The 25,426-nt window shown below is 34.1% G+C and overlaps 5 protein-coding genes across 8 annotated transcripts; 2 read left to right on the top strand and 3 right to left on the bottom strand.

Moving 5' to 3' along the window:
* Nucleotides 1–1,163: 1,163 nt before the first annotated feature.
* On the bottom strand, nucleotides 1,164–4,513 carry LOC123308038. The gene is made up of 4 exons (XM_044890562.1): nucleotides 4,310–4,513; nucleotides 2,748–2,943; nucleotides 1,510–1,684; nucleotides 1,164–1,396 (listed from the first exon to the last, which is right to left on the bottom strand). The coding sequence occupies exons 1-4, from the start codon at nucleotides 4,311–4,313 to the stop codon at nucleotides 1,262–1,264; spliced, it is 510 nt and encodes a 169-aa protein (XP_044746497.1). The 5' UTR covers nucleotides 4,314–4,513; the 3' UTR covers nucleotides 1,164–1,261.
* Nucleotides 4,514–4,586: 73 nt separating this feature from the next.
* LOC123308037 (DNA polymerase alpha subunit B) lies at nucleotides 4,587–14,444 on the bottom strand. Its single transcript, XM_044890561.1, has 9 exons — nucleotides 14,283–14,444; nucleotides 14,030–14,228; nucleotides 13,906–13,957; nucleotides 10,268–10,368; nucleotides 9,932–10,208; nucleotides 6,909–7,170; nucleotides 5,956–6,391; nucleotides 5,346–5,529; nucleotides 4,587–4,755 (listed from the first exon to the last, which is right to left on the bottom strand). The coding sequence occupies exons 1-9, from the start codon at nucleotides 14,356–14,358 to the stop codon at nucleotides 4,618–4,620; spliced, it is 1,725 nt and encodes a 574-aa protein (XP_044746496.1). The 5' UTR covers nucleotides 14,359–14,444; the 3' UTR covers nucleotides 4,587–4,617.
* A 331-nt stretch (nucleotides 14,445–14,775) lies between these two features.
* LOC123306566 (5'-AMP-activated protein kinase catalytic subunit alpha-2) lies at nucleotides 14,776–19,305 on the top strand. Its single transcript, XM_044888618.1, has 5 exons — nucleotides 14,776–15,526; nucleotides 16,141–16,476; nucleotides 16,972–17,278; nucleotides 17,569–17,756; nucleotides 18,752–19,305. Exons 1-5 carry the CDS (start codon nucleotides 14,966–14,968, stop codon nucleotides 18,956–18,958), a joined length of 1,599 nt encoding a protein of 532 aa, XP_044744553.1. The 5' UTR covers nucleotides 14,776–14,965; the 3' UTR covers nucleotides 18,959–19,305.
* A 690-nt stretch (nucleotides 19,306–19,995) lies between these two features.
* LOC123306567 (CCA tRNA nucleotidyltransferase 1, mitochondrial) lies at nucleotides 19,996–21,826 on the bottom strand. Of its 4 annotated transcripts, none has more exons than XM_044888619.1 (5): nucleotides 21,647–21,826; nucleotides 21,117–21,594; nucleotides 20,937–21,063; nucleotides 20,598–20,791; nucleotides 19,996–20,535 (listed from the first exon to the last, which is right to left on the bottom strand). In XM_044888619.1, exons 1-5 carry the CDS (start codon nucleotides 21,704–21,706, stop codon nucleotides 20,009–20,011), a joined length of 1,386 nt encoding a protein of 461 aa, XP_044744554.1. In that variant the 5' UTR covers nucleotides 21,707–21,826; the 3' UTR covers nucleotides 19,996–20,008. The 4 variants fall into 4 exon arrangements, with proteins under 4 accessions (XP_044744554.1, XP_044744555.1, XP_044744557.1 ...); XM_044888620.1 differs by having other exon boundaries at nucleotides 21,671–21,825; XM_044888622.1 differs by having other exon boundaries at nucleotides 21,117–21,600; nucleotides 21,671–21,807.
* A 114-nt stretch (nucleotides 21,827–21,940) lies between these two features.
* Nucleotides 21,941–22,729, top strand: LOC123306568 (NADH dehydrogenase [ubiquinone] 1 alpha subcomplex subunit 8). The gene is made up of 3 exons (XM_044888623.1): nucleotides 21,941–22,138; nucleotides 22,193–22,368; nucleotides 22,431–22,729. Exons 1-3 carry the CDS (start codon nucleotides 22,010–22,012, stop codon nucleotides 22,651–22,653), a joined length of 528 nt encoding a protein of 175 aa, XP_044744558.1. The 5' UTR covers nucleotides 21,941–22,009; the 3' UTR covers nucleotides 22,654–22,729.
* Nucleotides 22,730–25,426: the final 2,697 nt, after the last annotated feature.

Here is a 25,426-nt window from a genome sequence, read left to right on the forward strand (position 1 = left end):
AAACTCGGTCTTTTTTCTACTAACTCTTAGCCCTCGTCTCTCTAAGGACTCCTACCATGCTGTTAGGTCGAACTGAACTTCATACAGTGATTCGCCTACATCAACAGCATACAGTATCGACCATGGTGCTGGTTTCTGATGTCTCCTGTAATAAAGTCTAGGGGTCAGGTTGAACAGCAGAGGACTTACCATCGTTCCACTTAACAATCCCTCTGGCCAGTACCTTTATGAAAAAACCCACATAAAACCAATAGCCGACAGAATACATGGATTGAATAATTGTAATATTCTTATTCCGGAAGATTCAGACAGCTGATTGCTTTTCGTACCTGTATCACTCTTGTTCTTATCTCTTTATGTATTTACCAGAAGTTCAGGAAATTTAATCAAAGCCATCTTCTATAGTTTGATCGTTTGAGAATGCATCCTTATCTTGGGTTCAGTAGTGGAATTGGCTTCTAGAGCTAAAATTCTTTGCACTGACTCGAATTTAAATTTCTTATTCCTCATTTGTCATCAATTCTTCACATATACTTCTTACTGGGAAGTTTCTACCCGGGCTACAAATACGTTAATTTTCGCAATTTTAATCAGCTTTAATTGAGTACGTTTTTTGCCTTCCTCAGACTATATGCCACCCCAATCTCTCTTCTACTGCACTCTGAAATGCCCACTTTGAGAACCAATGGACTACGTGCTTGTACAGTTACGAGACCCATAGAAATTTGTGTAAATTATTGGTTTAAATTTTTTCCAAATCTTCAAAAAGATTATTATCTCTTTTTTCGTCAGATATGTGAATTTTGAACAAAATTTGCTTTTTATAATGAAAAAATCTGTAAGTTTAGAAAATATTGGTCAGAATCTTTGATACAGTTGATCCATATAACATTAATTACTAGAACGTTGCAGTTCACTTCATGAGCAATCAGAATTATCAGAATCAATATGCCAGAAGTTATTAAATAAGCCCTAAATGATCAACCAAAATTTTTTTATGGAAGTGTACTTTCGAATTCCAGTTTAGTGTTAGCTCGCACAAGATATACCAATTTTACGATCTCGTGATCGCTATCTGCCAACAGGATGAATCTCTGTTAAGTTCTCATCATATAACTATATTACATATTTTAGTTGTGGAAAATGCCCATTAAAAAAAGCTTAGAATAATAAATCTATTTTATCCACTTAATAAATTAACATATTTTTATTTGAAGTTTTTCAAAATAAATAAGGAAGTAGAGGAAGGTATCGATTTTCTTCAATGAAATCCACAAAATGAACCCCCTAGAGAATGCTTGCTTTCTTTGAGAATTTCAACAACATATGCTGTATCTTTATCTTCTCTGCAATCTCCTTCTTGATAAATATCCATCACTGGTCCTGTTTTCTGTGGCTGAAATGAATATTCTAATATTACGCAACATCGAAAAAAATATAAATATGATAATAATGCAAATTTGTCAAACGTAAGCGAGTTGCCAAGTCAAATAAAAAAAAAATTCTTACTTGATATGGGCAAATACAACCCTCCATCATTTTGATAACATTAACTTGTTTGTAGGCAAGCTTTTCATCACTTCTAGAACTGCTTCTTATGCAGCATGTCATCTCTAGCAACTTCAAAAGTATTGCAAGTGGATAAGCAATAAAGAATATAACATTCAGGAAAAACTCAGTGTGCCTAAAATATATTATTGAGTAATAGATACCAAGCCAATGAGTCTTCATATAGGAATATGTTTATTTTAAGTAGCTTATGACCAATGAATAAGAATTTCAGTTTTTATGAATGTTCAACGTAGTATGGCCGGTTCCTTCCGCCATACAGTATTCGGTACTCCCCAGACACCCTTCTCATATATAGGCCTTCTTCGCTGGGTAGACTCCAGACGAATCTCGAGTCAGCACCAGAGCCTCTACTGGACAGGCATATTTGTGGAGGGGCCAAATAAATGTGGTGTAGAGTATGCCAAGTACGAGGATCACAACGTCCAAGTCTTCTTTATAAGGAATATCATTCTCTTGGCTCTGTTGGAAATAGCTGCTATATATGCTCTGGCCAGGACAGATCCTCAGTGATGACGACAAAAAGATAGACTGAGATTCCATATGTAGGACCCCACATTTATCCAGGGGGAAGCAGCAAGGGTACCTATTGGACCGCCAAAAATCATCGAGAGCTACTGACTTCGATAGTAGATTGCTACTATCGATACTAACTTTTGGCATCATCAGCAAATAGAAGGCAATATGATCTCACCACAACCGATAGTTTTGACTAGAAGAGCAGAAAGAGATGTGGCCCAGAACAGAACCCTGGGAAACCCCTATAGCAGACGATATTGAGTTACCAACACGAACTCGGAAGACTTTTCCATAAAAAAAAGCCTCAAGCAACATAAGGTAACCACAAATGTCCAGGCTCTTCAACTTCAAAGGGTTATGTTTGTGGGACCCGCGACCAAAAGCCTTTGAGAAGTCCAGGTAGATCATGTCAGCGGGAATTCAAGTTGGTGTGTCAGCGAGAAAGCACAGCTTTTCTTTAATATTTCATTTTCCGCCTTGTCTGATAGGTTGTACCGCACAAGCAGATTTTCAAATAACCTACTGTGTGATAATCTTTTTCGCAACAAAATGTTTGCACAAGATACTGTGAATAGTTCACAATAAGTTACCGATTCATATGCTCAACTCGCCTATCGCGCTTGACTATCCAGAAGAATTTATTAGTTTTTTTTATTTACCTTGTAAGAACTTTGACTGTCCGTTCGCCCGTATCAGGATGGACTGGCCATCCCGCTTCATCATACACTACCTCTCTGCATGCTAGACATGGCTCTTGATAACTTGGCAAAGGTCTTGGAAGGTCAATGAGCATATTAAGTCCCCAACTTCCTACGCATGAACAATAAAGAAGTCCAATAATTCCCTTAAGAAGACCTGAATAATTAGAAAAAGGTACATTAAAACATTCTTGGGTAGATTTTCTGTATTTGGTGATCGGGAGTATGGTGTAACACAACCAACTGGCATATAAAGAATGTTTTTTCAGCACTTGGAATTTTAGGGATGGTAAAAAAATATTATTATTTGCTACAGAGATCGGGGTCCATTATATTTTCGATTCATTCGAAAAAAATATGATTATCACTGATTATACAGCACAATGTAGTTTATTTGTGTTTGCTTGCCAGAAAATTTAGTCGATTTCAGTACGCCCGCAAGTTGAAAACAATCATTCAAACATAGGCATAGCCCAAAGATTATCTATCTATAATTATAGATTATAATCTTTGGGCGTAGCCTATGTGTGCCAAGCGTAGGCGCAACTAGGGTGCGGGCACAGCCCTCTTAACAGTGTTTAAGAAGGCTGTGGTGCGGGCATGCTGAAATCGACTACATTTTTGGGCAAGCAAACACAAATAAACTACATTGTGCTATATAATCAGTGATAATCATATATTTGTTCAAATGAATCGAAAATATAATGGATACAATCTCTGTAGTAAATATTTTTTACCATCCTTAAAATTCTAAGTGCTGAAAAAACATTCTTTATGTGCCAGTTGGTTGTGTTACATCATACTCCTGATCATCAATACCATGTGGGGAACATTCTATGGAAATATGTTATGAATAAAAGTTTCTGGTTTCGAGTGAGCAGTCCACTTATGGTTAAAATTCTTCCAATACCTCCCCCCCCCCCCCTAAAAAATTGAAATTTTTATGAATTTTTACCCGGAAAATACGAATCTGCAATAAAAACCTGGGTTCCTATTTGATATTTCAAAGTTGACCTCCCCTTCCTCGCTCTAGAGCGGAGGAAATGTATGCATAATTGGACTTCCCCTTCCAAACCACAATCTTTTCATTTGAAACATTTTTCCTTAGGATGTTTCATTTCGAGATTTTTGACTGTTTCAACTTAGGAAAAACCACCTGGTATAGGGTAACTTGGTTACTCCATTAATTTTTGACTCTTTCGACGGGCTGGGCCTGTCCTACAAACCACTACCTTTTTCCTTGCTGTCTTCATTTGTATTTTCGAAAGAAATATAAAGTTCAAAGCTCGCCACAAATTATTTGTGATTCTTAATTATAATATATTCAATACTGATTATGCTGTTCTAATATCAGTAAGAGTAATCATCTCCCATCCTTCATTGAAACTGCAGAATTTTCAACAAATTTTCGAAGCTCTCTTTAACAACTAGACATGTGATCATCAATTTTCACTCAATCTGTTCAATACGGCATGGAAAAAAACAATAACAATAATTTTAGAATGGTATATAGATATACTTACCCATTAAAATAAGAATGAATAGAATAAACAGAAGTATGCAGACCCAGGTGCAGCAACAACAACATGGGCAAGGTCGTGTGCAACATTTTGACTGATAGGAATAATACCTACAGCAGGGTTCGTAACAATAGTCCGTTTCTTGATTTTGTGGATATATCTTGTAAAAAATATAAAATACTACCTTCAATTAACATAAAAATATGACATTAAACTGACACAAACTGAATAAAAAATAAATACAGATTGTAATGACAGTTGTGTATTAGGAAAATATTCATTGAGGAATACAATAATCTTTCTAATTTTATTCAAATATTCAGTATCTTACAATTCAATCTTTCTACAATAGGAGTTGTGCCTGGTAGGATTGTGATATCAGCAAATGCTCCTCCAGTGTTTCCTTTGGTTAACCTTTCCGGATTCATAACAACACATCCTTGGATATTCTGCCATAATAAAAATTATTAATATTATACCAATATAATATACAGGCTGTTTCACATACCAGAAATATCTTTAGAGAACCGAATAAGATTTCTTTTTCGAAAATTCGTGGATCATGAATGGATTGCCGCTATTTGAGCAAAACTTTGTTATTCCAAATCGGACACTGCATATTTTGTTACATTTTTTTATTCACCATAAGTCTATTTGGTGACTTTGGTTAGTAGGAAGTTATCTTTAGGTCAAATATCTTCAGAACCTTATGAAGGTTGGGTATGGGGAAGTACAAATAAACCGTAATTAAAATTTAGTGGCGAATCCCAAAAAGGTAATAAAATATGGAGTGTCGCATTTGAAATAATAATGTTTGGCTCAACTTCCGGTATAACCGACAGTACCATCCAGAGGAGAATATTTTAGTTGAATAGAGACCGACAATCATGATGATGCATAAAAAAATTTCATTAGGTTCTCTAGATACGTCTAGTAGTGGATACTGCGTGAAACACCCTGTATAATACTAAAATTGAATATGAAGAAGACTAGGTTGCCTCTTTCTTACATATTGAAGGATGCAAACAAATCTAATCACCTTAGCGAATGTTTTGAATTTAGATGGTAAAAATAACAAATGCGGTAAACATTCCATCATTCCATAAGATTCCAAGAACTGATAGCAAACATTTACTTCATTACTTGGTGGATACAATGGATAAAAACATCGTTGCTGCAAAATATGGGCAGGTAAACGAGCTAGAGTCTCACTGTTCTTAGTGCTGAAATATAAAATTTAAAAAAAATATTAATAAAAATATAGAAGAGGTGTAGAAAGAAATACATATTGTAACGAACTTAGGCCGGACTTCATTCACGCGTCAACTGGGTAACGCGAGTACAGCATTCCACAAGCCTCTAGAACATAGCTCTAATACGCGCTCTGGAATGCTCGAAAAAAAAGTCTTTACGATCTCCAGTGGTGCAATTGTGAAAACAAATAATAGTGATGTAATAAGTGCGCATAAATTAGTTACAACTCAGACTATTTTCATAACATTGTGATAATTTTTGACAAAGAAAGATATAAACATCAAATATCTAATTCATAAATTGAAAAGCTTTATAGAATATTAAAGGTTTTCAATCGACATCTGATGCATTATTTGAGGATTAGAGCATATATCATCAAAATAAAATCAACTTACGTTACAACTTCTTCTTTGGCAATATGATACATTATGTCAGTAGTGGTTGCACCCACTATTAAATCGTCGATTCTCAATATACAAGGATCAGGGAAAACTTTCACATTTTTGTATTTCTCCCTCAGTTTATAGGGAGGTGTTGGATAAACCTTATAGTGATGCACATCTTTCGAAGAACATATCACGACTATTTGAATGTTTGTGTCTTGAAGTGCAACAGATATACTTTCTATAAGGGTCTCGAAAAAAACATCAAATGATTCCGCTATATCTCCTTTAGATATTATAGGGTGGTTCTCATCTATGAAGGGACCCATTAGAATGAGAACATGGGGTTCTTTGGTTGATACATAGTTCAAAAGATCTCTCATTGTGTCGTAGTTCAAGTTCTCATCGAGTGTGAAAGGTCCAGCAGCTGCTATTATTCGTAATGGATCTTGAAACCAAATAATACAATTAAGTTTCTTCATCTACAAATTTAAAGTGGGGGTAAAAAAGGCATATTTTGATTAGACTCTTTGGTAATAGCTAAAAATGCTTTTAACTTCACATTCCTATTAGAATGCGTTGTAGATATGCGAAAATCATCGAATAAAAAGCCAAATTCTAAAATATTTCCAGGATATTGTTAACGCATTTGGCATGACAATATTTCCTTATCGCTTATGGCTTATAGGGACAGTCCATTAGAAATTGGTCGATTAGTCTCTATATACGAAAGCTATATCAGCGGTAGTTTTTGAACAGTACCAAAAGCATAGAAAAATTTAGATAGGGGTGTTTAGTTTTTACTCGACCTGAAGAATAATTCGAGATAATAAAAAATCATTTTTCCCATAACGTAGGTTGTAGAGTTTTGGCGGGTGCAAACCTTATGGTAACTCTTAATTCCTCTTTCATTATATAATAGAATCTTTTGGAGTGATCAAGTCATTTTTCATGATAGCCCCTACCTTCAGTTACCGCAGGATTAGGAGGTAAATCACAAGTGGCATCAGTGTACAAATTTTCAGCAATCAGTTTGTCGCCATTCAACATCTTTCCTTTTACTACGACTATTTGTCCAGGAAACAAGGCTGTACCTGGTACTTTATCGATGTTCAAATGGACACATTGACCATAATTCACTTCACCTGTTCCTTCCAGCATTATAGATTGCATGTTCAGTTGGCCTTCATCATCATTGAAAATTCTGCCATGTGTGATTATCGGACCCTGAAATTGATAAGCTGGTTTTTAAACACATGATTACTGATATGTATTTTGCGGGAGTTGTGACTCAGCCCAAATCTTTCATTCTTCAGCAGATCCACCTTTTGAACAAAGCTCTTACAGTTACAGTTTGTTGGGCGTGTTAGTTCCAGATTTGTCCCCTCAACTATTGTGACACAAACAAGCTCATCGACGTGCGCTCCAATCCTGTCTCATTTTCCTCAGATTATGCCAAAGGGGGAGATCCTGAGCTCCTACAGGCCCAACTTTAGATAACCAAGAGTCCATACCCAGACCCTGTCTGACTCCGGGCCACCACAAAGGATATGCTACATAGTTTTGTTCTCCAGACAAAGATTGCAGAGGATTTCGTCGAGGATGCTCTGAGTAGAGACACTATGAAACGTTAGTAGCTGGTTCTATACCAATAACCGTTTCATTCTCGTCTTCTTTAGCCAGAGTATCTGTTATCTCGTTGTCTTTGAAGCCTGAGTGTACCGAGACACCCAGATGAATTTCAGTCTGTTACACCCTCCATACTGGAAGGGGACGGATCTGCACTCGAATACATGTGCCTTTAACTGCATTCATCCTTGCAATAGATTTGATCGCAATTCATGTTTTGTTGACCTTCCCTTGCACCCACTATCAAGAAGGTGACTGTCGAAAATTTCCACCAGAAATGCTGTCGCTAACCTAGTCAGACTGAAGAAGGCTGGACTCAGCCATCGGTCTGCGACCGTATACTCCAGCTCCGGAACCAAGTTTGGTTCTGGAGCCGTCCGCAAACCAGCAAGGACCCTGAAGAGCTATATAAAACGACAAAGCTCTAGCTCAAGGATAAGTTTGTCGGTTTTTCCTGTATGGCAGCGGTTCTCAACCTTTTAGACTTCAACACTGAAAATAAGTCACGCCTCCCTATGATAAATTAAATATGATACAGGGAAATTGCGAAACTGATGCTTCTTCAGCCTCGTTCTCGCGAGCGACAGTTTCAAAACCAATAAAAAACAACTATATGCGATTTTCCCTAACCACCCACTTTTCTGTCGCAGTCAACGATTTAACTATCCCAGAGTGTCCCACTTGCAAAAGTGGGAACGTACGAAGTTATGAGAACGAGACTTTATGATACGTCATCAATATCTGGGATGCAAAATTGAAACCCAGATACATAATTTTAAATACAAATTTTATTCTTACACTCATTGAACATAACATCGTTCATTTATAAAAAAAGAATTATAGGACCAAATTGGTGAGGAATTAAAACTATATAGGCTTCAAGGGCAAATACAGCGAGAGGTGTCACGGAGGTCATGTCCTGGAAGGGTTCCAAATTATTAAAATTCTCCATTTTTCAGAAATAATTACTCATGAATGAATGGCAAAACATCTTACCCTCCCCAGACTCGAATGCGATTATTATATCAACTCCTTAACATTCCAAGATTATTTGCATGATTGTAAACCATTCCAATTCTACACGTATGAGCTAGCTTTCAGCCTGCGGTGACACTACTAGTGCTCATATTTTTGGCTTAAGCGATCTCCGTTCTATATTTGTTGAGGTTCGAAATTTCTTTGAATAAAACTCAAGAGTGCCTCAATGGAGTTGATAAAAACAGTATTCCTCATTCTGTCAATGATAGCATGTTATTAGGTAGGGTTCCAGCAAACTAGGTGCCAATCTATCCGCCTCTTCATTATCTTGTGAGGCCGGACTCATTTGGATCCAGACAAGGGCATTTTTCACAGCTAGGTTAGGCTGGCAGTTTCAGATTCTCTCTCTAAGTGCTATCAGAGCGGCTTGATGAAAAATTTTGATTCGATTGTTGAGCTTATTTTACAACAGGTGCACATCAGGTTCTATGTAGACCTAAGCTCGATGACTTGCTGATTCTAGGTCTGCTGCCGTAGTTTTGGAACTGTCTGTCAACAAGCCAAGATAGGTCTCTAATAGGGCACCAGCGTGCAAGCGCCAATCCTGCTGTAAGCTGGTGCCATACTGTTGTAAGCTCCTAATGCTTTTGTTGATCTTTGGGTTGGGTTCAATTTACTGACCAAGAATGCAAGGCCCGATCTGCCGATTTGTTAGACTGGTAGAAATAATACTCTTGAAGCTTAATTGTCTACAGTTTTTGTAGCAGAATTTTCTAGGAATTTCCATTAAATATCTACAGCGAAAAAAAATTCACGCGGAACTGTTTGAATATTTCGTGGTTTCACTATTTTCATCCTACAGGCGAATCTGAAAATTGATCAATCGGTTTTTCATTGAAGCCTCCCTGAGTTTACCCTCGGACATCTAACATTATTTTTCTTCAAACTCCTTCCTTCGCCAATCAATATAATCATAAAAATATCACTGAAACACTAGGAAAACCCGAGGGATTAAATGAAAAAAAGTAAATATGCTGAACCAAGGTCTTTCAAATGAGGTATATAATATACCTCATCTTCTTTATTCAAAATTTAGGGGTGTGATTTTTAATACCTAGGGTTGAAGCGTTACGGTTGTCAATTCGATCCCTCAATTCGCCCCCCTCGAATAAAAAATTGTGTCAGAGATTTTTTTTGGAATAAATTCATTCCATCTGTTATCTCGTCTGTTTCGCTTACAAAAGCCCGCCCTTTATGTATATCATACAGCAAAACTGTTCCTCCTGAATACACAAGGCTGAATGCTTCCCAATCAAAGTTAGAAGAAAATTGTTCAAAATGAATATGAACAAAGCCATGAAAAAACTGATTAGGTACTTACAATATAATTTTTCGTGACAACGTCACTATGAAGCAAACAATTATTTCTTTTAGCAATATTTGTTCCAATCCAATTCGCTACACTATTCAGACAAGTAATTTTTTGTCCCAATACTTCATACATGTATTTAACATCGCTAGTAAGTGGTTTTTCTTGACAGTAGAGTGATATTGGTACAATTTTTCCAGTATCAATTTGGAAGTCTTCACCTTTTCCAACTTGTAACTTTGGACGGAGAGCATTTGCTCTATCGGCATATTTTGTCGCGTTTTGTGTGCTGTAAAGATATTCAGTGTTTGATTTTTCAACTGCGCCTAACGAAATAAAAAATATTACCTGCCCAATTGACTTTCTATTAATTCGTCAATAAATTCTTCCCCAGGTAGTTCAGCTGCATTCACTCCATTTTTGTTTTCAATTTCATCGTTCGAGAATTTCTGAAAATTTTCAATCAATAGAATATCGTTCTTGGTTCTTGTTAATAACCCTTACAAGATAAAAACTTAAAAAACATATACAGGGTTCATCTGAATAAAATGTAAGGGGAAATTCTGTGGTGAAAATAATTAAGGTGGGGAATTGGTATGAAATTTTTTGAAGAATCTCCTCCTGGAAAAGTTACATTCTTCCGAAAGTTAGCAAAAAAGTTGTTTTTTTTATTTTCCCCGTATACATATATTATATTAAGCTAACGACACAAAACTTGGTAAATATTATTTGTCAATGAAATTAGATGGTACTAATATTGGAATTTTTTCAACCCCGATGTATGCACACAACTTTTTTTTTGATGAAAATTTTCCTTGTAAAAGAACATGGCTGAAAAGCCTAATTCATGTAAAAACTTACTTTTTTATTCTTACGAGTTTTTTCGCATTAAGCATTTACGAGAAAAAATGCAATGCATTTTCAAAGAGATGAGCTAACGCGAGGATATTTTGCCTTGATATCGAGAAGTTTGTGCTTTGCAATGACAATCATAAAAATAACAATACCGACATCAGGATTGTGCACACTGTCATTTAGTTTAATATACACAGGGAAAATATAAAAGAGAAAGACAATTTTATTCGTTTATCTTCAATCTTCTGAGGGATGTAACTTTTCCGGGGCGCGAGATTTTTCAAAAAATTTCATACCAAATACTCACTTTAATTTTTTTCAAAGAATCACTCCTTTCATTTTTTCGGTGTGATTTAGATACACCCTGTATAGCACAAAGCAGGAACAAAGAGGAAGCAAAATATTATGTTTGTTCGTAGAGTACTTTGCAACGGTTGTGAACTGTACAGAGCAAGCGCAATTCCATTTAAGGGTAGCGAAAATCCATTTGCGCATGCTCTGTACAGTTCACAACCGTTGTGAACCACTCTACGAACAAGCCTAATGTTCCTCTGTCCAATAAGCAGTTTATTTTATTCCATTAATAGAAGCTGGGAAATATGACAAATATATATTTGTCGTTTCAGATACATTTCAAGTTTTAATTTAGGTGATCAACTATATGAAGTTCTATGAAGTACGGGAGGAGTCGCATATAACCCATAGGATCAGGTTCATGTTTTATCGTATTTCAAAGATACGAAAATTGATATTGATTGATTCAGGAAAAAACCTACACATGTCGACTTATTTTATTTTTCACCCAATCAATAAATCAAACGCAATTTCATTGATTACTTGGACTTATCCAAGTAACTCCTAGAGAACAAAAAGCTAATGTTCTAAAGGTTTTTAGATAGATTGAACGACCTTAAGCATCTTTTTTCTATTTTAACGGTTGGAGACATCTGTAAAGATGTCATGGGTGGCCGAGGTTGAGCATTATAACATTTTCAACTCTTGTGTCGTTAGAACATGACAATATTGCGTTTCCATAATGCAGGATCAGTGAACTCTAAAAAAATTGTCCGCAGCCGCAAATTGTTTATCATAGACGGAAAACTCTTCTACGACAATGGAATTCTTTATGGAGTCTTGTACAGAGATTACAGGACTGGTAATATCTACCTTTCATCTAGACATAGTGCATTAACGTTTTTGGACAAATCTTGTATAATGACGTTTTTTATGCGGAAGTTTGATGAAAGAAAATACTGGGTTTGGGTTGGTACTCTTTTCTGGTATATAAATAATAATTTAGAACGGATCTTTATTTTTTCGTTAGTGGCATGAATTTTGCTATTTTGCCATCGATTTTGTTTTGCAAGTCGTGAATAATAATATGCATCCTTACCCATTGGTTTTGTCACAGAAGGCGATGATATGTCTTTTTGCTAATAAGAACGACCTTATACTTAAAAAGATGGCGATGTACATTTCGAAACCTATTCGAAAATTGGGAATCGCCAGCTTCAACCTTTTTTTATTACTTTTCACAGTAATATCACGGCCTTCTAAAAGGCCGTGGTAATATGTATACCCACTGAAATATAAGTAGCCAATTTCAATTTTTTTTGTTATCATTGCGGATCAAGAAATTCTTCACCTTGTGAAATCTAGAGTAAATATAGTACATACTTCACTATTGAGCTCTTGCTTCCATCGATAGAAAAATTTAAATTTTAAAACCGCTAAAAACACTGTATTTTTGATATGCGCAAATAAAACTACGTTTTCTTTGGGGTAGAAAAACCGCGCAATTAGTAATTACCTATTTGCATAACTAGATTATAAATGTTTTATTATATACAGGTCTACTATTGTTGAATTAAATTTCAGATTTGCAGGTATAATTGGAAGAGAATTCGAAGTTTTTTATGCAAACATAAAAAACATCTTTTTTTAACTATAAACAATAAACCAATAAAACTTCAACAAAACTTGCCAAGATGCAATATTAAAATACTTACTTCCAAGTACAAGCCCTTCCTATGGACAAAATTCTTCACTTTATTCGAAGCTTTCTATGAGAGATTTTAGATTTTTAGAACACATTGAAACCAGAATTGCCCAATTGAAAATTCATACCCAGTAACACGAATGTAATCAGAAATTCAATACTTCTGACTCTTATCTACAAATAAAAAACAGTATACATGATAAAAGTATATTTGTCAGCATTTTATAAGAGAGTACAGTGTTCTTGGAATCTGCTTGAGAATACCATTCAAAGTTGTAGTTGAACAGATAAAATTCCGTCTGCAGAAAAATTTTCCCATTTTTTAAATCTAAAAAGATACGATGAAAGAAGCATCTCAAATAGACGAGTATGGATCTAGTCATGGTTTCAAAAAATACATGAACTAGACCAACATCGCCTTTCTGAAATACTCGATGGTGCAGACCATTCGGAAAAATGTTGTTTTTCTGGTACTCTAGTACTAGAATATTCAAGAATCACTTTTAATGAGTGTGGATCTAGTCACTTCGTCAAATGTAAGAGAATTCTAGACCCAAACCCACTCAAAGTAACACTACATCTCCCAAAATCTTGTAACAAAGACAAAACTGATTTAACCTTGTGCTGGACCGATTGGTAATTTGCAGAGTTTCAAATTGGAAATCCTTGTTTACACAATTTTCACCAAAACATCACCACGACAACACAGAAATGATAAGTAATAGATGCGTAGATTGGGCGATTGAACAAAAAGCCGGTAATGACTTATTTAAAATTTGAATTTTAAAACAGCTTGTTGCCTTTTTCGTAGCGTCTTAGGAACCAAAGTGAAGCGTCTTTAACAGATTTTTTAACAATGGCCGCCGAAGAAGGGAGAAATAGCAACAACCTTGAGAAGTTGAGAAAAGTTTCAAGTTGTTTGCGCAGATGTACAGTTACGATATCCGTTAATATACCCATCTTTTTCTATTTCTGATTGAAAAAAGAGAGAAAACTATAAAAATATCAACATATTTGTTTGATTGCAATTGAATCATTTGAAGGAATTTTGAGACAAAGACGAATATTATAGTAGACGGTAGACTATTATTTTTCGAATATATTGTAGGAAAAACTATTTCAGTGTACTTACATGGGATCCTTGCATGTCGTTAAAACTCCGGTCTTCATTTTCCTCACCTTTGCTAAATTAAATTAAGGAACAAGAACAGAAAAAAGAGTTATAGGTCATTTCTATTTTTTATAATGAAGGATACTTTCTATTTTCTACCCTATTAGTTTTTGGGGTTTTGGGAAACGGTTTTTCCTTATTCAATTTTTGTAATTCTTTCCTCTCGACTACTTCTAACTTTTCCAAAGTAGGGGCGTCTGTACACATTGTTGAAGCAGCGAAAGCACACCAAATATTGCAAAATTCTTCTGGTTCAACATCATATTTATTACACAAGTCTTCACCTGAATAAAATGCACAACAAATAAACTAGTTTGAATAAGGTTATATTCACATACATTTTTTTAAAACTTTGGTTTCTAATTTTAAATTGATGAATTCAAAGCAACCAACAAGTTCATCTTGCAAATTCATATCGTATGCCTCTCTCAAGTAACGTAATATTTTTTCTATCTCAGAGTCCCGGTGTTCGCGAATTTCGTTTACTTTTTGTGTTGACGTTAAAAAACGCGGGAAACACATATCATTTCAAATCATAGACAATAATTTTTATCATAGAACATGTGAACAAACATTAACCTCTTTCTCTTTGATGTGAAATTATGTGCTTAAACGTTGGGCACTTCATGAATGACATATTCCCAAATATGAACGAATGAGCGAAATTGAAGAGGAAAAAATTTGAAAATAATTAAATATATTATATATTATATAATCAATCAATTAATAGAAAAATGTAGTGAAAAGTTAGTTTAATATTAAATAAAAAGAAAAATATCTCTATGCAATATAGCACATGACTAAAAAACTGACAGATTCAAAGATCAAAAATAAGATCTGTGGTTGTGGACAATGAACATCTGACAAATAGTAAATCGTAGTTAATTTTATCGTTTCAAAATGAAAGTGAATATTTTCCATTGAAACGCATAATATCGACCTTATAAGTGACCCAATAATCAAATGTATAAAATCAATATTTCGGAACCTATAAATTATTCCAGTGGTGGCTGAAATTTCAATGAGTGACAAAAATTCTGCCCAACAAGGGGCTCAGCCCATTGTAAAAATCGGACATTATATATTGGGGCAAACCTTAGGAATAGGAACATTTGGTAAAGTAAAAATTGGGGAGCACCAACTAACCAAACATAAGGTGGCAGTAAAAATCTTAAACCGTCAAAAGATTAAAAGCTTAGATGTTGTCGGTAAGATCAGAAGAGAAATTCAAAACCTGAAGCTTTTTCGGCATCCCCACATAATAAAATTGTACCAAGTTATAAGTACTCCTTCCGACATTTTTATGATCATGGAATATGTATCAGGAGGTGAATTGTTTCAACATATTGTGGACCATGGTAAACTGAAAGAGCAAGATGCAAGAAGATTTTTTCAACAAATCATTTCTGGAGTTGATTATTGCCATCGTCACATGATTGTTCATCGAGATCTTAAACCTGAAAATTTGCTCCTAGATCATAACATGCATGTGAAAATTGCTGACTTTGGTTTGTCTAATATGATGATGGATGGAGAATTTTTAAGAACAAGTTGTGGTTCTCCCAATTATGCAGCACCTGAGGTAATGATCATTGTTTATACACAAAAATTCCAACATTCTGAAAATCATTAAAATACATTCTTTTGTAATATCAGGTATTGACCTTGAATTTGATAAAAATCAACATACCTGTTGTGAGTTGAGGCTAATAACTCAAGTTCATATCTCAAAAAATTTCAGGGCCACATAAAAAATAAATTTATTTTAATTATAAAGTTCAATATGGAACTCACTGGAAGGATTATTCATTAAATATTGTAATTATTTGATTGTTGTATGTTTGTGTATATTAGGTGACAAAGAAGTCTATTTTTGAATAAATTTTTCAAGAGACAATTTTTAATTCAATAATGAAAATGAAAGAGATGCAAATAAGTTAACCAGACATAATTTGGTTAATATTCCTGCTTTTGACAGGTTTGTTCCTTTCATTTGAGTATTTTTTTAACTAAAAAAAAATTGAAATATTACTAATGGCTATGTGAACAGATGGATTAGACAATTCTCAAACCACGTTCAAGAGTTTCTATGGAAAAAGATGGTTTTAGAATTTCATCTTGGTTTTATGAAACAGTGTAGTTGGATATTAATTAAATAAGAAGTAATCAAGTGCTAGAGTTAATCTTATGTTTTAGGTTATTTCTGGTAAGCTGTATGCTGGCCCAGAAGTTGACATTTGGTCTTGCGGTGTCATTTTGTATGCTTTGCTTTGTGGTACCCTCCCATTTGATGATGAATATGTGCCAACCCTATTTCGCAAAATCAAATCTGGAATATTCCCCATACCAGAATATTTGAATCCGTCAGTTGTTACTTTGCTTTGTCAGATGTTGCAAATCGATCCTATGAAGAGAGCAACAATTGAGGATATAAAGAAGCATGAGTGGTTTCAAAAGGATTGCCCAGCGTATCTTTTTCCTTCTCCAGTTGAACAGGATTCTTCAGTTATTGACACAGATGCCATTAACGAGGTGCGAAAAAAATATTTTAACACAGATAAAAAATTTATTGAACTTTTTTATTGTATTTTAATGAAATACATAAGCCAAAAAAATGAATGTTGTACAGTTTGAGGAAAATTTCATTACTTCATAGAAGGACTAACGGACCTGACATATATCCTGTCATACAATGCAGAATTTACCTTGAATGTATCTCAACGTTCAAGTGAAGTTTTGGATTTAATATTCTCATGTGTGGAAAAATGATGATGATATGCCTGACCACAAAGTTTTTTGGCATAAAATTGCCAATAATTTTTTAGAATTTGAAATCATTGGAATCTCATCAAATTTTCCTAAGTTTTGTTGATTTTTATTATATCTGGGATGTAGATAAATCCAACAAATCAAATTTGATAATAAACTTGTGCATCTTGAATTATAAATGGTGTATAAAAAAAATTGTGACTTCCTTTTATATATTAAGATCAGAATTGCTCGTAGAATATATCTCACATGTTCTAGGTTTGTGATAAATTTGGGGTGAAAGAAAAAGAAGTTCACAATGCTTTGCTCAGTGGTGATCCTCATGATCAGCTTGCCATAGCTTATCATTTGATTATCGACAATAAACGTATAGCTGATGAGGCAGCAAAAGCAGAAATCAAAGATTTCTATGTTGCTGGTAGTCCTCCTCCAGTTAGCATGAGTCCAACTCCAATTGCTAATGATGGAATATCCAGTCCATTAAAACCACATCCAGAAAGGATTGCTCCTCTTAGAGAAAGGGTCATTGCATCAAACCATGCAGCTTCTGGAGAACGTGGAAGGGGTAATGTCTTTATCAAAAATGATTCTCTCTTCTACATTTCCTACAAAACATCCAAAGTCAGCCAATCTACAGAATTTTTAATTCAGAAATGTTGAAACCGCTCTTGTATTGAATTCAATAATACCTGGATCGATGAATTGAAATTTAATCTAGTTGTTTTCACCCAGTAGATGAAAGAAATCATTGAGCTTTTTTTTATTTATAATTTAGGGTGCATCGTCTTTCTGGAACTTATTTAATTTAAATTCATTTTTAAAAGAATTGACTGCTTCATGTTATAGGTTCTACAGTTAAGAAAGCCAAATGGCATTTGGGTATACGATCACAAAGCAAGCCAAGTGACATTATGATGGAGGTTTACCGAGCAATGAAAGCACTGAATTATGAATGGAAAGTGATTAATCCTTATCATGTTCGTGTTAGACACAAGAATATTCTTCATGATAAATATGTACTCATGTCTCTTCAACTCTATAAGGTAAAGACTTTCTTTATAAAATATGATACTTGACACTTTCGGCTGTTCTTTAAATGAAATGTTTTTCTTTAGTTTTATGCATAACATGTATATTGAGTCCTACAACAGCGGAGAGGTGTTTCATATCTTCGATTTAATGTTCCTAGATGAAATGTTGTCTATTTTTGTGATTTTCAGTTCCCTTTTTTTTTTGAGTATATCAGAATAATTGAAATTATGAAGTTATGCTAGGTCCTGTTGAGATTTATTTTGGTCAAATATTGTACATTGGTCACTTCCTCAAAGGATGCATCTGAAGTTGACCTATGATATATATAGGGTATGAAAAGCAACTTGACACATCTTGTAAATGAAAATTCGCGAAATATTCCTTATTTCAAATGAAACACCCTTTATATTATCAATCCATAAGAACCACCAACAATGGCTCTTCAAATTTTATCAAGTTTCGCTATGGTTAATGGCATATGTATGATCAACAAGAGTCTGGCTGTTCTATTCCTGATAAAACTGTAAGGACTGTATGAAAACATTGTAAAACGCGGAGTTTTTATAGCGATTTTTCATAGCGCCAATTTCTATGAAAAAAAACCCATTTTATGGACTTCTTTAGGTTTAGGAGTCATACACTCAAAACTGAACTACAGTTGAGTTTGCTTCCAATTTCTCTCAAGTACTCTCTGTAAAGAGTACTTGAATTTGCAGAACCTTTGATGTCGCCTAGTATGTATCAGTAATACACAGTTTCATTTGAAATAAGGAAGATGCAAATTTGCATTCAAAATAGATGGCGAGCTGCTTTTTATATCCCGTAAATCACTGGTCTATTTTAGATATATCGTTTGAGAAAGTAACATGTAAAATATTCGACCAAGGAAAAACTTCAACTAATAGTTGAAGTTGCTGAGTGACAAATATCGAAAAAAATATGGTCATGTTGTATATATCTGTAGATGTTTTCATTTGTTGTTGAAAAATTCGATAATGATTTACAGGTTGATTATAAAAGTTACCTTCTGGATTTCAAAAGTTTGAGTACCGAGGAAGTTGAAACCAATCCAATGAATACAGCTGCCATGCTTGGATCAGTTCCTACTCCACTTCAAAGTAGCACACAATCCCTTTCTAATAAGAATAGTGGTCATCATACCATGGAATTCTTTGAAATGTGTGCTGCTCTAATAATACAATTAGCCCGCTAATAAAGCGTTGAAAGCCTTTTTGAATGCCACTTTGATGTTGATTTTTTCCTTAAGTATAAGTAAAAAATCAAAGGCGACCTTCAATGGTTTGGGAACTTGTTTCATCAACAATTGGGAAAGGTAAGTCTCTACAATTCAAATTTTCAGTTTATTATAGCAAAGTTGTAGTACAAAATGAGTTTTTATCAAAATTTTATGTTGGTGTCTGTTATTGAGGCAATATTATTCTATGTATTATATTCTCCAAGTTAAATTGCTTCTTAATGTTAAAGTGTTTTTATTAAATTAATATCCTAATTATTGTATATTTCACCAATAATTGCTAATAAAAAGTTATTTTATTGGTTTTTGTTAGAATGTTATTTCAAGCTTGTCAATCTTTTTCCTTCTAATCCTATTCCTGAATTCGTGTATATGTGAGTGTGACTACTCAAGGATCATACAGGACAGTCTATTTCATAGTTTTCAGAAAATAATAGTAGATATGAATGAAAACTTTTTCAACCCAATGAGATAGAGAAAAATGCATGGCACATTACAGCCACCTTTTTTCGAGAAACTAATAATGCCATCAACTGCATTCCTCTATTTTCTTTTATTTTCGAGTTATAAGCCAAAATTAAAATTTCAACTTTAGTCATTATCTCTGTTTCGATGTTGAAATGAAAACATTGTACACACTTGTTTGCTAGCAATCCAGTGGCGTACTATTATTTTTTCCAACAGGTTTATTCTCTGAGCTGTAGCATGAAGATGTGCTTTTTCTTATGAAAACAGTAGATTAAATTGACTTAGAAGGACTGAGGGCGATGTATGATATATTTCTGAAACGATAAAAAAAATGGCGATTTTTCAAAGTCATTTTAAACTACTATTTTCATAAGAAAAAACGCAACTTCATGTTATAGCCTCTTATATTTTCTACCATAACTTTTTACAGGCTTCAAATATTATCCTCAAAAAAATTCATTGAAAAGACAATAGACTGCAGTTCTATCTAGTATAATTCAAACGAAAAGAAATAGAAATCTCAACCAGAGGTTAAATATTTTATTTGTTCTTTTTTCTTTCTGATAACAATTCTAGGATTTTAGGTAATTGATCTAATAATTCTTCAGTAGATGCCTTGAAATCACTATCTACCCAACAAGCTTTAAGTTCATTCATTACAACACCCATGAATTTTCCACTTTGCACACCTTTTTCCTTCAAAATTGAGCCTGTAATTGGAAATTTTGGTATTGTCCATGCCTTGAATTCTTCTAATTGGGGAAAATTGTTGTATTTGAGTACTTCAATAATCCATTCCCTAGTATCAGACTGCTTTGTTTTACTCATAAGGAGTAACTGCTTATAAGGCATTAAAGGATCACTGTTTGTTTTGGGATTTCTGTTATCAATGATAAAATATGCCAGGTCTCGTTCAAAAGCAGACAATTTCAGACGAACATGCAACTTGGCAACATCTTCAACTGTGGATAGTAAGGAAGATAGGAGAGTTATTGCATTCATCTTAAGATTGCTGCTCCTCTTCCAAACAGCTTTCAACTCATCAATATTAGGATTTTCAGGAAGTCCTGTGAAAATTTATATTACTTGGTTGAGCTTTGTATTATTCTAAAGGGCAGTTTAGAGCTACCTATATAAGGCGCTAATCCACATTCAATAATAGTGACCATGAGATCGCCAGCATAATTTCCTTCCAAAATTTTTTTCAATTCCATCCATATTCTTTCTCCAGATATATTTCCAAGTCCTTTCACATTTTCTTTGATTGATTTCAGTGTTAGCTCCTCATGGTTATTGGGTTCTGGGGCTATTCTTCCATAAAACCTGGAAGAAATATACAGAGTAAAATAACGATTGCTTCACTTCGATTATTGCAGTGAAACAAATAAAAATACTGGTGTACATTGAAATTCTGATCACTAGCAATCAAACTAAAACATGAAATAACTTATGCAATAACTAAATTCACCTGAAATATCTCAGAATTCTTAAATAATCTTCCCTAATTCTTGTAGTTGCATCTCCCACAAAAGCTACTCTATTTTTTTTAATATCTTCGTAACCAAAGAAGTAGTCGAACACTGTACCATCAACACCTATGAAACAATATGTAGTAATAAGTTGACAACATGTGTTTAATCAGAAATACCCAAAAACATGGAGTTTATAGTTAGATCTCTCCTAAAGGCATCCAACAGCCAGTCAGTTGTATATTGGACTTCTGCATGGCGACCATCTGTTACTACATCAATTCTCAATGTAGTTATTTCAAAATTCTCTTTATCATTTATTCTTGGTGTGATTGTGCCATGTTTTTCCCCTTTCATATTTATCATTCTTATATTTTCAGTGGTGAACATTTCTTTCATTTGGTCTGGTGTTGCTACAGTAGCAAAATCCACGTCTTTTGGTTTTATACCCATTAGTAAATCTCTGACAGCCCCTCCGGCCATTCTGATTTCATATCCATATTCTTTGAATAAGGAAATCAGACAATTTAATTCTTCACTAAATAAAGATTTGAATTCTGGGGTGTCCAATTTCATGATAACCGGGTTCGAGCGGCTTTTCGGAAGTGCCATTTTCCGAATATGAGTCAAATATTCTGAGTTATTTGCGTGTGATATCTAAAACTGAATTCTGTTTGAAGAAATCAAAATATCTATAAAAGATTCTTACGTTTGACAAATACTTTCTGCTTACAATAGGTGAAAATGTCTTAAATACCCTCATCAACATGTTTCTAGCAAATCACATTACATACTCTAGTCTTTCCTTAATATTATTTTATATTGCTCGAAGACATTTATAAGAAAATTGCGTAGAAATCGGAAAATTTTTTGTTTAGGTTATGTTGACATCTAGTATGTCAAAATCATAGAATTACTACATTTAGGTCTATGATCAGAACACATAGATAAGAAGAGGAACACAGATAATCTGTGCCTAACCTAACCTCTAAGTTATAATTTCTATGACTACTGTCAAAAATACATATGCAAAAAAGAAATAAAAAAATTGGAAGACGAGTACTGATCAGTTATGAGTATTACAGAAGAAACTTATTTACCAACGGATGACGAACTAACTGTTCAAGAAGTTAATTTGTCAGGACCTGTTCTTAAGGCAGCTGCATTTCACTATGGGTTGGCCTGTTTAAATGAAAATAATGTATGGTTAGAATGTTATCTAATCAAGATATCAGTTAATTTTTGCTTATTATAGGAATTTATGCTATGTAGGAAAGAAACTAATGATCCTAGGGCTTGTTTGAATGAGGGAAAAGCAGTTACTAATTGCGCATTAAATTTTTTCCGACAAGTTAAGAAGTCTTGTGCCGAAGAGTTTCAGCAATATTATACTTGCATCGACAAGTCTTCTATCAACCAGAGCTATTCGCCGTGAGTTGCCCTTTGAATTTCACCACAGCATATCAACAAAATTATTGCTGAATATTTTGCAGATGTCGTAAGACCCAGGGAGTTTTCGATAAATGTATGAAGGATAACCTTAATCTTGAAAGAGCGCCTTTTGATTACTTTGCAAGAGTGCAAGTCCATAAGACAGATAGGCCTAGACCACCAGTAGAACCAATCCCTCACTACCCAGATACTCCTGCATCTCTACCTCCAGATGCACCAAAACCTCCAGCCAAATATGGATCTCGCTATCTTGGTTTGTGGTGAAAAAACCATTTATTCTTGAAAGGGTTGAATGTAGTAAAATGTACATTTAGGATTTAAAGTAAATATCCAAATTGCATCTTGTCTGTATTTCTTCATCCTTAATATAAAGAACAGTTTTCATAAGAATTTTATTTTCTACTTAATTTCTGCTTGAACGAAAGATATAATGAAAAAAATTTAGAATGCTCTCACGAGATTGAGCATATTTCTTGATGCTTTCTTAAGAACCTCTTTACATCTTGCATAAATCGACTAACAGATTATCACTTAAATCTCCTACTGTAGACTTTTTAGTGGGAGTTGTAACAAACTTCTGGATTCTTTTATCTTGTTGAACTCCTCAACCAAAAATTTGTAAATTGCTCCGTGAAGTAATAGTAATTTGAAAAATATTAGTTTGGAAGAATTTTGAAAACAGTGATTTGAAAATTGACTATGAAAAAGGAGAAAATTATTATATAAAACCATGAATAAAATTGTATTCAGTAAAACCATGTGATTAATTCAGTTTATGATTAGATAAATGAAAATTTTTATCAATTTAGCAGTGTTGCAATGACAAATTGCTATAAATATTCATTGCTCCTTCCAAAATTGAACAGGGCTCAACATTCGCCTTGTGCGAACGACGCTGACGAAATGAACGTTAAGAACAGAGACAAAGTTTGTCTATGGTTAAGAAGCTTTTCTCTAAAAAATTTAGAATTGAGTGTATGACTGTTCAACATTAACGCAGTCGAATTCATATGAGTATGAGCGTTTGCTCATTTATAAAAATGGTGTCTATTCGAAAATAAAAGGAAAAAAGAGGGAAAAATCATATAAACAGAGACGAGTCTAGTCTCAGCCAGTGAATGCAGCTTTAGGCTCTGGAAACGGAGAGGCTCCAAAGCTGTAGATAAACACATATTACTAAAATTTTTGGTTTTCGTGAATAACCGTACAAATAGGCATTTGTAATAACAGAAATCGAAATATTAGGTATGTTACTTTATGTAAACCAAAGATTATAGATATAGATATATATTCTCTACAATCTTTGATTTAAACACTGTATAAGTCTTTGTCAAATCTAAGAGAGTCAGAATTGTGGTTTGTCCCCTATCCAAAGATCATAAAATATGTTATGTTTAAAAACAAAGGTCATTGTATCAGGACAACGATTACAAAGTCAAAGTGGTAGTACTGAAACCTCCAAACCTCTCCTTTTACCCACCTGCTAGGCAGTGAGAATTCCGTTGCGGCTGACCTCATACCTAATCATAAATCCGCATAAATACAAATACATAATTCGGACTGGCAGAAATCTACACCTTCAGTATACCTCGGAGAAGAAGTAGATTTCTGCCAGTCCGAATTATGTAGTTATTTTACATGGCCTTATGGCGTCAATCTGCTTTATAAATGCAAATACTACTTGTATATCTTTTCGAGACAGGTGGCAAAACACGCTGAACGGCACAAGTCAGCACAACTTTTTAAAGCAATTGTAAACAAAGAAAAATGAAAGTCCTGGGCAAACTTTTTTCGAAATTTTTTTTTTGCATGTTTTCCCGAGAAAAAAAATTAAAGGGCGATTTCCTCGAAAATACGACAAATCTTTGAGAAAACTCAGGGCACAAGTTTGCTAAAAATTTTTTGCTCATTTTTGATAAGAAAAACAAAAAATGCTGGGCTAACTTTTTTCTTCATTTTCGATTTCCCATATTTGAACGACATTCGCGAAAATTCGAACACAACTCATGTATAGCATCAGCTATTTCATCATTTAAAACGCTTAGTTTCAAAAGTGCTTAGCTTTTCATTTTATACATTTTGTGAAATATCTTGAGAACCGTATGAAACGAAGACAAAATTTCAAGGGCACAACGAAGCACAATTCAGCATACATTTTTTTTCGAAATCGAAAAGTGCTAGGCCAATAACTTCGCACACACACATCTGTTTTAGTCTTTAAGATGCTACACAATAAGTGAAGTAATGGTCGCTTAGTTAACGTTCCGGGGGATATTTCCAGTTTAGGTACTGAAGAAATGCTAAGAAGTAATATTTTTCTGGGATAAAGGCATATTTCCGCTGAAATTGCAGGTATTATTGTGAGTTCCATTATCTCAAAATTGAGATTCCAAAAACCTCAAACACACCGAAAGTGACTGTGTGGACTGCTATCAGCCAAAGCAATTGAATCGGTCAATTGAAGAACATTACAATTCCAAAAATTGCCATTCTATCGGAGATGGCCAAAATCCTCATCTAATATATAAAATTCTCGTGTCATAGTTTTCGTTACCATACTCCTCCGAAACGGCTTGACCGATTTTGATGAAATTTTTTGTGTTTATCCGGTATCTATGAGAATCGGCCAACATCTATTTTTCATCCCCCTAAATGTTAGGGGTAGTCCACCCCTAAATTTTTTTTTGTATTTTTTAGACAAAATTTTTAATTTCTATTTTTTTATGATACAACATACAAAAATACATACAATCCTCAATTTTCACCCTTCTACGATCAACCCTTATTTTTTAATAGCCATTTTAGTAATTTAATTATTAGGAAATTATTTATATGGCAAAACAACGTTTGCCGGGTCAGCTATCTATGAGAATCGGCCAACATCTATTTTTCATCCCCCTAAATGTTAGGGGTAGTCCACCCTTAAATTTTTTTTTGTATTTTTTAGACAAAATTTTTAATTTCTATTTTTTTATGATACAACATACAAAAATACATACAATCCTCAATTTTCACCCTTCTACGATCAACCCTTATT

The sequence above is a fragment of the Coccinella septempunctata genome, chromosome 2 (assembly GCF_907165205.1).
Source record: "Coccinella septempunctata chromosome 2, icCocSept1.1, whole genome shotgun sequence".
Lineage (NCBI taxonomy): Eukaryota > Metazoa > Arthropoda > Insecta > Coleoptera > Coccinellidae > Coccinella > Coccinella septempunctata.

What these genes read in the sequence shown, in the direction of transcription:
- LOC123308038 (XM_044890562.1), bottom strand. An exon ending in ACAGTCAAAGTTCTTACAAG is followed by an intron (nt 1,685 to 2,747) that starts GTAAATAAAAAA and finishes AATATATTTTAG; the next exon opens with GCACACTGAGTTTTTCCTGA. An exon ending in GTTGTATTTGCCCATATCAA is followed by an intron (nt 1,397 to 1,509) that starts GTAAGAATTTTT and finishes TATTCATTTCAG; the next exon opens with CCACAGAAAACAGGACCAGT.
- LOC123308037 (XM_044890561.1), bottom strand. Translation starts at nt 14,358, where the DNA reads ATGAATTTGCAAGATGAACTTGTTGGTTGCTTTGAATTCATCAATTTA. An exon ending in AACCAAAGTTTTAAAAAAAT is followed by an intron (nt 14,229 to 14,282) that starts GTATGTGAATAT and finishes CATTTTATTCAG; the next exon opens with GTGAAGACTTGTGTAATAAA. An exon ending in TAATCCTGCGGTAACTGAAG is followed by an intron (nt 6,392 to 6,908) that starts GTAGGGGCTATC and finishes TTTGGTTTCAAG; the next exon opens with ATCCATTACGAATAATAGCA.
- LOC123306566 (XM_044888618.1), top strand. Translation starts at nt 14,966, where the DNA reads ATGAGTGACAAAAATTCTGCCCAACAAGGGGCTCAGCCCATTGTAAAA. An exon ending in ACACAGATGCCATTAACGAG is followed by an intron (nt 16,477 to 16,971) that starts GTGCGAAAAAAA and finishes CACATGTTCTAG; the next exon opens with GTTTGTGATAAATTTGGGGT. An exon ending in TTCTGGAGAACGTGGAAGGG is followed by an intron (nt 17,279 to 17,568) that starts GTAATGTCTTTA and finishes TAGGTTCTACAG; the next exon opens with TTAAGAAAGCCAAATGGCAT.
- LOC123306567 (XM_044888619.1), bottom strand. Translation starts at nt 21,706, where the DNA reads ATGTTGATGAGGGTATTTAAGACATTTTCACCTATTGTAAGCAGAAAG. An exon ending in AGAATTCTGAGATATTTCAG is followed by an intron (nt 20,792 to 20,936) that starts GTGAATTTAGTT and finishes TATTTCTTCCAG; the next exon opens with GTTTTATGGAAGAATAGCCC. An exon ending in TGGATTAGCGCCTTATATAG is followed by an intron (nt 20,536 to 20,597) that starts GTAGCTCTAAAC and finishes AAATTTTCACAG; the next exon opens with GACTTCCTGAAAATCCTAAT.
- LOC123306568 (XM_044888623.1), top strand. Translation starts at nt 22,010, where the DNA reads ATGAGTATTACAGAAGAAACTTATTTACCAACGGATGACGAACTAACT. An exon ending in CCTGTTTAAATGAAAATAAT is followed by an intron (nt 22,139 to 22,192) that starts GTATGGTTAGAA and finishes TGCTTATTATAG; the next exon opens with GAATTTATGCTATGTAGGAA. An exon ending in ATCAACCAGAGCTATTCGCC is followed by an intron (nt 22,369 to 22,430) that starts GTGAGTTGCCCT and finishes AATATTTTGCAG; the next exon opens with ATGTCGTAAGACCCAGGGAG.